The sequence below is a fragment of the Lasioglossum baleicum genome, chromosome 16 (genome assembly GCF_051020765.1).
Source record: "Lasioglossum baleicum chromosome 16, iyLasBale1, whole genome shotgun sequence".
Lineage (NCBI taxonomy): Eukaryota > Metazoa > Arthropoda > Insecta > Hymenoptera > Halictidae > Lasioglossum > Lasioglossum baleicum.
In genome coordinates, this window is record NC_134944.1 from 3,340,066 (window position 1) to 3,354,530 (window position 14,465).

The 14,465-nt window shown below is 37.7% G+C and overlaps 1 protein-coding gene across 5 annotated transcripts; it reads right to left on the reverse strand.

The window, feature by feature from the left end:
- Positions 1-468: 468 nt before the first annotated feature.
- LOC143217302 (uncharacterized) lies at positions 469-14,008 on the reverse strand. 5 transcript variants are annotated; one of them, XM_076441430.1, is made up of 6 exons: positions 13,809-14,008; positions 11,899-12,136; positions 10,468-10,570; positions 4,464-4,728; positions 1,096-1,249; positions 469-1,018 (listed from the first exon to the last, which is right to left on the reverse strand). In XM_076441430.1, exons 2-6 carry the CDS (start codon positions 12,134-12,136, stop codon positions 819-821), a joined length of 960 nt encoding a protein of 319 aa, XP_076297545.1. In that variant the 5' UTR covers positions 13,809-14,008; the 3' UTR covers positions 469-818. The 5 variants fall into 5 exon arrangements, with proteins under 5 accessions (XP_076297545.1, XP_076297543.1, XP_076297544.1 ...); XM_076441428.1 differs by having other exon boundaries at positions 11,899-12,144; positions 13,799-14,008; XM_076441429.1 differs by having other exon boundaries at positions 13,796-14,008.
- Between the last annotated feature and the right edge of the window lie 457 nt (positions 14,009-14,465).

Sequence of the window (14,465 nt, forward strand, 5' to 3'; positions counted from 1 at the left end):
CTAGTAATTTTTCGACATACGTAGGTTAGTACTTTCTTATAACGAATGTCTAGTTGCATCGATTGATGTATTAAAAAATACCTCATTCCATTTAAAAAAATATCGATGACCTTGAAATCTCATTAAAAAATGACCTCAAAAATTTTTTCCCTTACACCGTTACATGTGGCCCTTCAAACAATGTAACATTGCCCTAAGAAGTTTTTTTGTAAAACGAAAAGTAACGTAGATATTTAGGTGTTCTGTTTCCTCGGACTCACCCTGTATATTACTCATGCACGTTTATTTAATGCGTGATTTTGTTCTTGCTAATACATTAATTACTGCAGAAAAATTACATTATTTTAGTTCTTGATCGTGTTGGGGCCCTCTCAATCGCAGGGCCCTGGTGCATCCTCTGTTCCTGCTCGGAACAGGCGATGGGAGCTAGATCGCAACTTTACTGTAGTAAGAGAACCACAGAAAAGATTCCTTTGTTCCGAACTTTTATTGGGTATTACCTTTTATTAGGTATTATATTAGGTTCATACATAATAAAAATGTGACGTAAGTATATATGTAGTAATATGTTATATATCTAAATACGTTTAGTTTCATTACATCGCTACTTTGTAAGACTTCAGTTATAAATGAATATAGAGAATGTAGATCTAATTTACACATCTCATTCAACGATTATGTCGCTTGATTTAACTTACGTAGCTATTACATGCTTATGGTTAAAGTAATGAAGATAACAAATCGGTAATGTACCGTTCATGTTGCTTACTGTATAGACATATTCATATATTATGTATAAAAAAGATCAGACATCGAATTTATATGGTCGGGATATAGGTGGACGATGTAATGCTACTACGTCTTAGTAGTGTATCCGAGGCTTGCAGCGTGGCAGAATCTTTACGAAATGATCTCTTATGTGGATGTAGATTCAGCGGTGGTAAATTTGGATGTTCAATTCTTGTCGGTGAGCTAACACGAGGCCGTAATGTTCCTCTTTGCTGGATCGTCAGAATGCCTGTAAATTGGAAACAATTTAAATTATAATAAACATATACCGATGAAATTCTTTTGATACGAGCAGCAAAGTATTGCCTGAATCGTTTGGCTCCAAAACATCATTGAGCTGGTAATAATCAGTCTTTATTGACAGCGGCTCTTCGTAATCTACGAATGCCGTGTTATCAAACGCTTTATCATCCCTCGGCCGGGTTTGAATTGGGGTGGTAACTGGCGGGTCCGCATAAGTCTGAAAGATCAATGGCCTGTCTTCAGATATTTTAGAGCATTTCCACGTTTTACACACACAAGGAAAATAACCAATTAATTATATTTTAGTATAACGCAATCTTGTGTAAATCGTTTTCGTAAGAATTTGGTAATTCATGGATGCTTCCATTTGTATCGCTAACCTATCCTATTCGTAGGTAATTTTCTTCCAACATTTATTCTTCTTCAGCTAAATTGTATTGAAATTAAATCTGAATTTCTATATGTGAATACATACATTGTAGCATTGAAGTGTTTCATTCCAAAAATTTTTTGCCACCGTATATACATCGTGTAACAGAATGACACTATACAATATACAATTCGAGATACAATACGAGATACACCAAGTTAAAGGAAAAATGGAAATTGTTTATTTTTTAAGCATATTTGCAGAAACACCTGGTATATCGAAATGTTAATGAAATTGAAAAAACAAAAGGAGTCCCTTGAAGAGAAAGAAACGCTCTTTCTATTGCCTTTTTGCACAAGATTCTACGATAATTTTTTCGCTTTCTGGAGCCAGTTAAAGTTAAAAAGTCAACATTTACTTTAATGTCGAATAACTCGAATAAAAAAAATCGCACAATAATCAACAACCATACAATTTACACAGGAAAGATAGCCCTTCCAAATGATATTAACGCGATTTATCAAAAAAATTTGTTCCTCCCCGTGTGATGTTCGAAAGTTGCACAAAATTTTTGTTAACCGTCAATGTTGTCTTCATCTCGCTATAACTTTATAAAAAACCAACATAGCAACAATTTGAAACAGAGCATCTGAAACTAGAGGTTTCAAGCCATTGTTTAACGATATCGATACAGCAATTTTTTACGGAGTTATGATCACGTAAAGTGGGAGAAATTTTTCGGGTTCGCACAAGTGGTCCCTTAATTCTTTTGAGGAGTGTATATTGTATATAACCAGTAAGCAAAATGCTCGATTTTGGACGGGCATCTGCCCGGCAGAAGCTGCTCGGGCACAATTCTGGCCGCTCGGTCCTGGATTCTGACAGGCAGATGGGCTCGATTTCTGCTCGAGGCAGGCCTGGCTGACTGGGTATATACATAGTATACAGTATACATATAACAATACGTTTTTATTTAGAATACCGAGCTGCATCGAATAGTGCATAAAAAATTATGTTTCCATTAAAACAATAATGATGACCTTTACGTGTCCTTAATGCGTACACTTACAAATAAAATACATGGTGGCAATGTGTTACAATCCCCTTCGACACAGAAAAAGTTTCGTATAAAACATTTTCTGAAATAACGAGTACTTCTGAAGATTATCGCAGTCATTGATTAAAATGGGATACTCTGTATACAGGGTGTCCCAAAACTCCTTCGCTTCCCTGAAATGGACGGTTCCTGAGGTCATTTGAAGCGACATTTTCCTTTGCAAAAATGTCCGCCGCGGCTTTATCCAGCAGTTATTAACGAAAATCGGAAAAACTCCAAATTATGCCAGATGTGGTCTTATTTTAATCAGAAAAATGTCGCAAATGCGTTCGTAAAAAGTTTCATGTAAAAATAATGAGACACGACAAAGTTTTGCATTGTATTAGGATTGACTTACCCAGTGGCGCACCCACAGGAGAAGGCAGGGGGCCAAGTCCCCCCACCCCCAAGAAAAAAATGTTTAGCTTCCAAAATTAAATTCGCGGAATAGCCCTGAGTACCGTTAACAGATATTTTGGCTAAAAAAAAGGTCATCACGCAAAACCTAGGGCTGGGTTCAACTCGGTCCCCCCCAAGATTACATCATGGGTGCGCCAGTGGTCTTACCAATATAGTATCTGACCCTGTATCATTCTTCTTGACCCCTTGTGTGGTACATGTACCCCGCGGTAATGGGGATAACGTTCTCACGGATATCATGTCAATGCAGTGATGCCAGAATGAGGTTGAAACCAACCTCATTTCCCCCTCCAGGATCTCCACCTTTATCCCCTTCCACTATCCTATTCCATCGTTCAGTCCCTATCGCGCACGCGCAACGTGTCTCCAATTCGCCTCACTCTGCCTCACTCTATTCTCGTCGCGCAACGTGTCACATATTACATACTCTGTTCATCGGGGAAGGGGTACTTGTATTCCCCCCGATTACTTTTCGATTACCTCTGTCTGGTAACACTGTGTCAGTGTCGCCAGATCGAAGAAATCGAGGGAAATACAGTTTACCCCCCTTTCTGATGACCAGATTAATACGTGGCCGGTCTACGGACTTAGTGGGGGATGTAGAATGGGATAGTGGAAGGAGAAACGGGGGAGAGCAAAAATCGACCAGTTTAGGTCGATTCTGGCGATACTGTATCATGTAGCGCAGGCATGCACAACTCGCAGCTCCAAGAGCGGCTCGTGAGCCGCTAACCAGCTCACGAGCCGAGACCAGTGATGCCAGAATGAGCGCCGGGCGGCGCTCATGTACTCTCCTCCTACCCCTTCCACTGTTCCATTCCAGCACCGTGCGCAGGCGCTCATTCCACGGTCCCCATCGCGCACGTGCAACGTATCTCCCATTCGCCCCACTCATTCCCCGTCATCAGAGTGGGGGTACATCATTTCACCGTGACTCCCCTCATCTGGCATCACTGGCCGAGACCCAGCTCGGACGTATGGAAGGGGAAACCACTAAGCATGCGAAAGTAGCACAAGTTCACACGCACACTATTACAGTTCTCCCCACCCTACGTGTGCCAGCCTGCTCACGACTAGTGATGGGTGATGGTACGTACGTACCATCACTGCTTGCGACCCGGTTCCCGAGCCGAGTCGAGTGCTCGCGCTCTCAATTCGTCCAGTTGAGCATGCCTGAATGTAGCACCTTTTCACGCATATCGTGACACTACCGTACTTATAAATGAGATTCTGTATACTCTGCTTTCGATAAAATAGAAGTACCGATGAATTACCATTTCTACAATTAATATCGTTTTCTCTTTAATCGACGGAACAGCATTTTCCATAAATCAATTGTATTCAAACAGAAATGCTGAAAAAAAGGATTACATTTGTTCAATAACATCTTTGCACAATACACCACATTATTACATAAAGTAATATTGTCACATATGTAAATCAGATCCAGGAGCACACGAGTAAACGAAACGATATTAAAGTTTCCGAAAAGTGGTAACGAATGAAAATACTACTAGATATACAAACGTAATATCGGTAAATTGCCTTGAGTTTTACATGTTCAGTTGGCGTAGTTGAACAGGCACGTTTGTGAAATTGTCCTCCACCGATCGTTTCATAGGTATGTTCTTCTAAGTAGTGTCTGGTGGTGCCCCTTGGTGTAAGAGTAGCCCACATAACACGGCTATCTTGTATTGTGTCAGTCGCGCAAGGATATAGGACAGCTTCATTTTGAATTCTTCCATTTTTCGTTTGTACACCGGAGGCTGCGTTTGGCATGGATATTACCCCGTTCTTACCACTTCTATTACTACACAGTACATAGTCACAATTGATTATTTTCTTTTCTTATCATTTGTCACTCATTTGGCGCAAATTAAACAGGAATTTAGGCTAAACTCCGAAGGCGTCGATGCTTAGAATCGAATCAAATTTTGAGAATAGGTTCCTTTTTGACTAAAATGATCATTGTTAGACGGATTTTTGGCGATTCGAAAAAAATTTCTACCATTTTAATGTCACTCTCTACCTTACCGACAAAGTCGTAGGCGGCCCACATGGTTGCATACCTCTGTAACTAATTCAATTAATTCGTTTCGCGCACAAATTCCTAGCCGGACCTAATGCGGGTCAGTGGCTCAGGTGGTAGAGTATCTGATTCGTAGCAGGAAGCAGGGTTCGATTCCCGGGTGTGGCATTAGGTGGTTTCTTCTCCTGCTACGGGCTCGGTACCTACTGTCGGGATCATAGGGCAACCAATGGCAGCAATTTCCCCTTTATCCAGGGAATCGGTGAACTGGTGGAAGCCCAAGTTGGCCATCCCGCCTCATCAGGGTACCCGCCGCTGCTCTATCTCCCCTGTTTGGGGGATAGAGTAAGGAAAAGGGGGTGGTCAGCGAAAAAATGGTACCACTGTGGAAACTGGGCATGGACCCTACTAAAAAATGGAATCAAGAAACGCAAACGGAATTAAGAAACCTTTAAGGGAAAGGCCGGGTGGACGGAGCTAATTGCTGAACACCGACCAGAACCGAGGATGATGGTCACATCCAAACAATCAGCCATATTTTCTAGGATGTGTCAAGCCCACCCAAGAAGGAAGATCTCGATGAACCCGATATCAAATCTCTCAGGAGACAGATTTCGGCGAAGTTGGTGAATCCTTCCTTCTCAACCCAAGCGCGAAGTAGACTCGGCAAGAGAAGATCGTATGGAATTGATATCTCGGCCCAGCCGTGATTTCGATAAAGTCGGATCGGATCCCAAGTAGCAGTAACTTCCTCCCAATGGTCAAAACAATACGCGGTCCTTTGCATCTTGAACTCCCAATAGACTCACAGCACAGGCGGAGGGATTAGCCCTAGGGCAGGGTGTGGACAGGTTTCTGGACTATCCGGAAACAGAGTAGGGACGGGCTTCAAAAACTTGACACATTCGACATGAAAATTATGGTGAAGTGGGGAGAGTCTGAAAGGGCAAGCGAGACACCCTGCAGGTCTGAAGGTGAGGGGGCCCGACGTTCACACCGAGCCTTAAAACAGCTCAAAAACTGACAAAAATATTAGGTAGCATGGCCTGCTCATCAATGATGACTGACCCGTCTAGTAAGTCGACGACTCTGAAAATAGCCCGGGCCGAATAAAACAGAGGGGACGGCTGAAAAACGCGGATACCTGCAACCCGCAAAAGGGCCGAGTGCCGGCAGCGCCAATTGTGAAACTGGTTGGATCCGATGTGCCCTAAGGAAGTGTGTCGGGCTCTTTCCGAATTTCAACTTTGTCACCTCGTGTCTTTGCCGCTCGCGCCGCCATATTGGAAAGAATGGCGCCCAATAGAAGTTTTTTGACAATATCTCCTTTCCGACTCATTTTACGATAAAAACATTTATATACAAAATTAAACTAGAGAAAATTTCCTACAATTTATGTAATAACAATTTTTTTTGTAAAATTAATAGTTTTGGGGTACGAGCGCCGCAAAGTGAACTTCAACATGCGTTTTGGCTAAAAAACTCATTTCATTTTATCACCTTGAGGTAGAGTAAGCGGCGCGTTTTTTTATCGTGGTGTCCCCAGTAGGCCTAATCCACATGCAATGCACAATTCCGAAATTTAGCGCAATCTTCTTTGCTTTGCTAAAAAAAGCAAAAATCAAAAAATTTTTTTTTTTAATTTTTTATTATGTAGCCCATCATACCAAACAACTTTTGTAGGAACACTTTTTTAATAACGACAACGTCTTCTGAGATATCTACTGATCTCATTTCAGCAGGACAACTTGTATATGTATTGAATTATGTACATTTTGAAAATTTCTCCATGTTTAAAATGAGAAATTAACATTTTTTACGGGAAGAGTGGGGCCGACTCAGCAGACAAGCTGGGTGAGGGGCGGAAAGGTAAGGGGCCTGGCCCTTGAACGTGCCGGAGGTGGGTGTTTACAGGGGTTCGCCCTCGGTTTTAGCCTCCCCCTTAACAAAAAAAAACACCTAAACCTACAAAAAATTTTATCGGTAAGGTAGAGACATTAAAATGATAAAAAATTTTTCTCGAGTCGCCAAAAATCCTTCTGACAGTTATCATTTTAGTAAAAAAGAAACCTATTTCCATAATTCCATCCAGTTCTAAGCATGGACGTATTCGGAAGTTCAGCCAGGATTTACATTTACTATAAAATGTGACACTTATTTGAAAATAATTAATATAATACCGAAAATAAGCTTTCGTGTTTGTTAATAAGCCGTAATAGAACTAAATGTAATAGTTCATTATATGAGTGCTCAAAAACATAACCGAAAGTCGTCTCTATTTTTAATAACAATAAGGTACTATCAGGTACTATAAGGTACAATAAGGTAATCATTCGAAAATTGTCGTAAATATATGTGCAATACAGAGGTTCTTATTTACTCGTGAAGAAAAATTTTTTTGCAATCTTTTAGCTCCATTGGATAACGGTAAAACGTGCCCCCGGGCCCTTAAACATTAAGATAATTATGTGAATGCTCATAAAATCGTTTTTCTCGAAAATCTTGTAAATTATTGACTATATTGAAACGTATGCTCAACCATATCTGTAGATTTGTACTAGCTGCGTCTTTCATGTCGTATTACTTTTATTCGTAAAACAAACGATTCCAAAAAGATCGAGAAAAATGTCAGAACAAAGTAAAAATATTTTTCCTGAAATTTGAAAACTGAAATGTGTTTTCATTATCTATTATCAATAAACATTAAATATAAATATAAAAGTAATACGACATGAAAAATGCAGCTTGTCCAGATCGACATGTTTTGTTGAACACATTTTGTCGGTACAGTCAATAATTTAGAAGATCTACGAGGAAAACGTTTTTATGAGCATTTCATTAATTATTTTAATGTTTAAGGGCCCGGAAGCACAATTTCCCGTTATCCGATCAAGCTCAAAATGTGCACGAATTTTTCTTTTTAATCGGAACAATCCTGCGATGTGCCGCAAAAAAATCAGTGCGTCAGAGAGCCCGCCCGTTTGGAGGACAAAATTCCATACCTTAAAAAACATAAATGGTATAAAAAATGTTTCAGATAAAAGTTGTAGGGTATAGAGAAGAGTATCAAAAAAAGTCCGCCTCAGCTTTGTTACGGAGTAATTAATAAAAATCGTGGACCAATCAGAGCGCGGCCACGTCACGCCATGGTGCGGAAAGTGCGACTCGGCGCGGCGGCAGGTTCTATTAAACGTAGGGTTGGTGTCGCGCCGCAGTGAAGTAGTGAACAAGAGAAGGAGCAGACATTTATTTAATTAGAACTCGCTTATTCAGCCGTAAATACTTACATCACTGCTCGATGACATACATTTCGAAGCAGAATAAGCGAGTTCTAATTAAACCAATTTCTGCCCCTTCTTTTGTTCACTACTTCACCGCGGCGCGACACCAACGCTACGTTTAGCAAAACCTGCCGTCGAGTCGGACACTCCGTACTATGGCGCGCCGTAGCCGCGCTCTGATTGGTGCGTGTTTTATGTTTACAATTATCCTTAACAAAGACGAGGCAGACATTTCTACAAACGAAAAAGTTGCTTCAAATAACCCCAGGAATCGCCCCTTCCAAGGCGACCCGATATTTCTGGACACTCTGTACAATGATTGTATTTGCTTGATATTGTTGCGCCCTCGAGAAGCTCCGTGCAGGTCACTTTTACAATTTTATATGAAAATCTATATTTTTGAGGTAAACTGTTTCGACGGAGTGTTACCTCCTCACCAATTTCAATGAGCTTTAAATATATTGTCAAGGTCACCATTCTAGACAACGTTTTCCTTTGGAAGTACATGGCGATCGGCTTTAGTTTACGAGATAGTAACTTGAAACTCGCCGAAAATCCTTTTGGGAAGCATGGTTTATAGGAAATTAAGCCCTTTCAATATTTCGCGTCTTACAAGAGAATGCAAAGCCTTCGCGTCACAAGAAATTTGTGGTGTCGTGTCGATCCCGGAATTGGAGATCGTATCACGACTAGGTTGACGGCGACAAATTTTGAATCGTAGACAAATTTTAAGACCAGATTTGAAATCAGCGTGAAAAAATCTACGGAAAATGATGTATGTTAAAATGCATGTTAAAAAAAAATTTTTCGGCGCGTGGTATTGGAAAAACCATAATTTTCTTGAAATTGTGCTAGTTTAACGAATTTTCACAAGGTTAAAACCCGTTCGTACCGTAATCTCCCTATTTTCCCATATTCTGCAAAGCTTCAGTTTTATTTTAAAAAATTCATCGCTCTACCTCATTTCTATCGAAAGTTCTTTGATTTTGAATCGAGTTAGGTCAAATTTACACACTGTGCGCCGTGGGTACAGGTTCAAGTCCCGTCGTAGTAACGTTTTTTTTAATACTTTTTTTTTATTATTGTCTTATAATCATTGTCTTTTGCGTATGTAGTAATAGCTTTTTCTATTATATGTATCATTTTTGTTTGTTGTGTATTATTTTAATGTAATTATAATCTTTCGTGTATGTAGATATAGTGTTTCTTTTATAAAATAATAAGTATCATTTTCAATTAACCCTTTGGCGGATAAAAATATATCTAAAATATAAAAAAAAAAGTATAAAAAAAAGTTACCACGACGGGACTTGAACCCGGGCCCACGGCGCGGCGGGTAGTATTCCAATTGAACCCACCGTTTTTCGCGCATGCGCGGCAATTTCAGCCTCAGTAACGTAACCATTTCGATGAAATCGGGTAGTTTGAGCACCCCGCAGACTTTTAAAAAATTGGAATGATTCGATTCTGAAAAATTAATGTATAACATGTGCATTTCGGTATATTTTGTATCTCGTAGGACACGTCCTGGAGTCTTTTTGTCCGGAACAGATTGTTTCGGTACATTCCTGAGAATATAACTGCCTCAAGGCGTGCTCAAGGCGTCAGGGTCCTGGCCGCTCTGCTGTGTCATTGTAGATACGCTACTGTCGTGGCCGCGCATGCGCGAAAAACGTTGGGTTCAATCGGAACACTGCTGTGTGCAGCATTTTTCGTACGATGGATGGCCGCTAGAGGCGCTTGCAGCCTCAGTAACGTAAGCTTCTCGATAAAATGGGGTACCTTAAGCACCCCGCAGAATTTGAAAAGATTTGTATGATTTGATTCTGAAAAATGAATGTATAACGTGTATATTTTGTAACTTGTAGGGCACGTCCTGAAGTTTTTTTGTCCGGAACAGATTGTTTCGGTACTTCCGCGCCAATATAACTGTCCCAAGGAGCAGGGCGCAGGGCTCCACTACCTCGTCATCATAGATACGTTACTGTTTTTTCCGCGCAGCGCTTCTAGCGGCCATCCATCGTACGAAAAATGCTGCACGATATCGGAACACTGGCTGTGGGGCGTAGCCTTCGAAACTCGGTCGTCCCGAGTAAGTAAATCCGCGAGCGCTGACTTATTCTATAATCCAGCACAAACTTGATAAATAAAATTGTCAGATTGTAGCTTCTTATTTGAAATATCAGTTGTCAGGGTCTACTTCTCCACCAAAAGATTGAGAAATCCAAACCCTACTTACAATTTGCATTTCAGGAGTAATGTCGCCAATATTATTCCTATGAAAATCACGCCTACGCAGGATGATATTAAGACCAACAGCCACGTGTCGTCAAAAACTGTACCTAAAAGTATACACACATTACTTTATTTATACTAGAAGAAATAGAGTTCTTCTCCTAATAAAAATACACGCGGCACTTATTACTGACATGGTTATTATTAATGTTATAATTATTATTGTTGTTGTTGTTATTATTGTTGTTACAAGTATAATTAGAATAAAAATTGAAACAAACAAATCTGTAGGATGCATTCCTTCCTACGGAACATTAAGACAAACAAATCCATGCGATAATTGGAAATGTACAGTAAAAGAATCTATATAAAAAATTAAACAAAAGCTCCTCCGTACTTTAAAAATTCAAAAGTTTCATAGAAATCTAATTTGTCCACATTTCTCTCAATTGCGCATTGGTTCCGATTTTGATAAAAAAAATGTTGTCAGATCTATTCAGAAGTGGTTTCGTAATTCGTCCTGCAAAATTGTAACAAATGAACATGATTGTAAGACTTTTATAGTACCTATTTTTAGTCATTTATACCTGAGAAATATTTAACAAATTATGCGAATGCATATCTATATTTTGAAATTGAAGATTTGAAATTAACGAATTGAAATTGAAAAGTTGAAGTTGAAATTGAAAAATTGACGTTGAAATTGAAAAATTGAAATTGAAGAGTTGAAGTTGAAGGGTTGATATTGAAATTGACGTTAAAAATGAAATTGAAGATTTGAAATTAACGAATTGAAATTGAAAAAGTGAAGTTAAAATTGAAAAATTGAAATTGAAGAGTTGAAGTTGAAGTTGAAATGGAAGAGTTGAAATTGAAGTTGAAATTAAAGTTGAAATGGAAAAATTGAAATTGAAAACGACGTTGAAAAGTTGATATTGAAATTGAAGTTGAAATGGAAAAATTGACGTTGAAATTGAAAAATTGAAATCGAACAGTTGAAGTTGATATTGAAATTGACGTTGAAAATGAAATTGAAGATTTGAAGTTGAAATTGAAGAGTTGAAATTGAAGTTGAAATGGGAAATTTGTTCATTTTATTATTTGTTCATACAAATAATAATTGCAAATTGTATTTGTAAATAACAATTAACTTTATTATTTTAAATAAATTCATTTAGACTTGCTCAAATAATAAATGATTATTTTTGCGTTTTATTTGAATACCTAAATAACAAATAACTTATTATTTAAATTTTTATTTAAATAATTACTTATTTAAATAAATTTATTTATTGCCCAACACTGGCTACAGGTCATTATTTTTCCTAGGGACTGTAAGCTAAATTTAAAAAATAATAAATAATGAGATGAGTGCAGAAGACGGATTGTTTTAATGATCATAATTATAAAATCTGTAGAATTTGAAAAAGAGAACCTTGTTGGGGCATCTCTATGTATTGGACTCCTTCGGATCGGCGATCGCAAAAGTGTTTGCAAGGGCTGTCATTAAGGTCAGGTGGAAATGACAATATATCCGTTCGTGGATAAAAGGTAGTACTTTGTTGGAAAATAGCCGGAAATGGAGGTGGCGGTATGTGAAGAATATCAGGCGGAGGTTCGAGTATGCACGATGCGCAACCCGAATTATTCATTATTAAATCCAGTTCTCTCATCTGCAGATTGTGTTTTTTTCGGAAACAAAGAATTATTGATTGATAAATACATTTCGTTGGACATACAGTGAGAGTCAAAAATGAGTATATATACTCCATACGTGTTGTAGTACAGGCCTGGCAGCGATAAGTGCAAAGAATCGCGTTTTGCGATTGCAATTCGCAGAAAAATTCATGAACAAACCAGTCGAATTTTGGAACACCATATTATTTACTGATGAAAGTAAATTCAAAATTTTTGGAAGAAAAAGGCAACGAAAAATTTGAAGGAAAAAAAATACGGAATTATAATAGAACCGAAAAATCTTGTTAGTTCCGTCAAGCTCGGCGGTGGAAATATTATGGTTTGGAGTAGCATGGCAGCCTCTGGAGTCGGGGAATTAGCTTTTATTAACAATACGATGGATAGATTTCAATATCTAAATATTTTAAGAACACATTTAGCTGCAAGTGTTAGAAGACTTCAAGATCGAGATCCTAAACGTACAGCAAAGATTGTTAAAGATTGGTTGCAACAAAATGCTCCAAATCAACTGAATTCTCCACCGCAATCCCCAGATCTTAATGTAATAGAGAATTTGGGGGAAATATTAGATTTAAACTTACACTAAATAAAAATTACGAACAAGGAAAACCTTAAAATCGAACTACCAAAAGTATGGAATGATATTTCTGTTTCAATAACACGTAAGTTGGCTGAATCCATGCCAAGACGATTAACTGCCATAATTAAAGCTAAAGGTGGACCAAAAAAGTATTAATTGTACGTAATTTTATTAATAAATGAAGATAAATCATTTTTAATTAGTTGTGTATACTCGCTTTTCATTCATATTTTTACAGATCCTCAACTATTTTATGTTGTATCTCAAATATTATTTATTAGATTGAATTACGTTATCTACATTTAATTACCATCAATATACGCTTTATGTTTTTTAAATAACTTTTCTATTAATGTAACATATATCTAATAATTGTTAAATAAATGCCGAGTTCTCGAGGTGTATACTCACTTTTGACTCTCACTGTATAACAATCATACTGAATGGGAATTAAATTGCTTTAGCTTTGCTTTGTTCAAATTGTTAAGTATTTCTAGTTAAGTAAATTAGTAATCTATCTATACGTAGATGTGCACAGGTAATATGAATTTGAATTAAACATATTATTCTTAATTATTCTAAATAAAATTCTATATGAAAGCAATTAATTTATAACAATATCCTTCTTCAAATAGTTCTTCGATTATTATTAATATCATTTCAGTTGAAAGATTTATGCGGATAATAATGATCTCTTTATTGTAATTCACTGATTTTTCGATATTACTCGAATTGTTCACATAACTGTTGCAATAAAGGTAAGGACATCATAGTAAATTTATATTTGCTAAACGTAATTGTATTGCATCGTAATTATGCAATACAATGACGATTATACACTGAAGAATCTTCTTACATTATACCAAGTGAATGTCGATTACAATACAATAATTTGTTGATCTGTATTGAAATATTTGCAAGAAGAAAATTGTTAAATGAATAGCAATACTTAACAATGTAGCGTGAAGCAAATATATAACGTACAAGATTGAATGCAATTATTTATAAATCTATAACACACTTCATAATCCAAATAAATAATAAACTTTGATACTTATGACAGTAACCGGTGAACTTCACTTCGTGTATCCTCTGTTTCTTTCCCGTTCTAAATAACACGTCGATTTAATATTTCCCATCACAATGTATTTTATCTGAGATCAGTGGAACAAGATTTTACTGCATTGTGTACTTTAATTTTTCAACACGAAACATGTAAGTAAACTCCTACCTCGTCGAGTTATACGTCGAGGTAAAAGTAGTATTGGGGTGGCCCCTGGCTTCTTTGCGGGGAAAGCGCACGCGTTGCTGTATTGAACGGCGCGGCGCGGCGCGGCGCGTGGCGCTTCACGGCGCGGCGTTTCACAGCACTTCGATTCACGCGGCGCGCGGCGCAGTTGGGCAAAATGTGATTTCGATTACAATTACAATTACTACTTACCAATTACTGTAATTTGAAATTGCAGAAATACAATTACAATTTACTTGACGAATCACTGAAATTGTAATTGTGGTCCGCAATTACAATTACTGGTTGAGCCAAAGTAATTGCAATTACCAATTACAATTATACGTAATGTATGTAATTGTAATTTTATTTCTGCAATTACAAGTAATTGTAATTGGTAGCTGCAATTACAACATTGATTAGATACCTACTCAATGGAAATGTCTAAAAAGAACAAACAAAAAGCATATGTTAGGAAATATTTATTATTCATTAA

Excerpts from the sequence above, each read along its gene's own strand:
- LOC143217302 (XM_076441426.1), bottom strand. The coding sequence starts at position 12,235 with ATGGAGTATATATACTCATTTTTGACTCTCACTGTATGTCCAACGAAA. Across the intron at positions 4,729-10,467 it reads TTACTCCTGAAATGCAAATT|TAATAGAAGTGGTAAGAACG; the intron begins GTAAGTAGGGTT and ends TGTACTGTGTAG. Across the intron at positions 1,019-1,095 it reads TTTGGAGCCAAACGATTCAG|GCATTCTGACGATCCAGCAA; the intron begins GCAATACTTTGC and ends TCCAATTTACAG.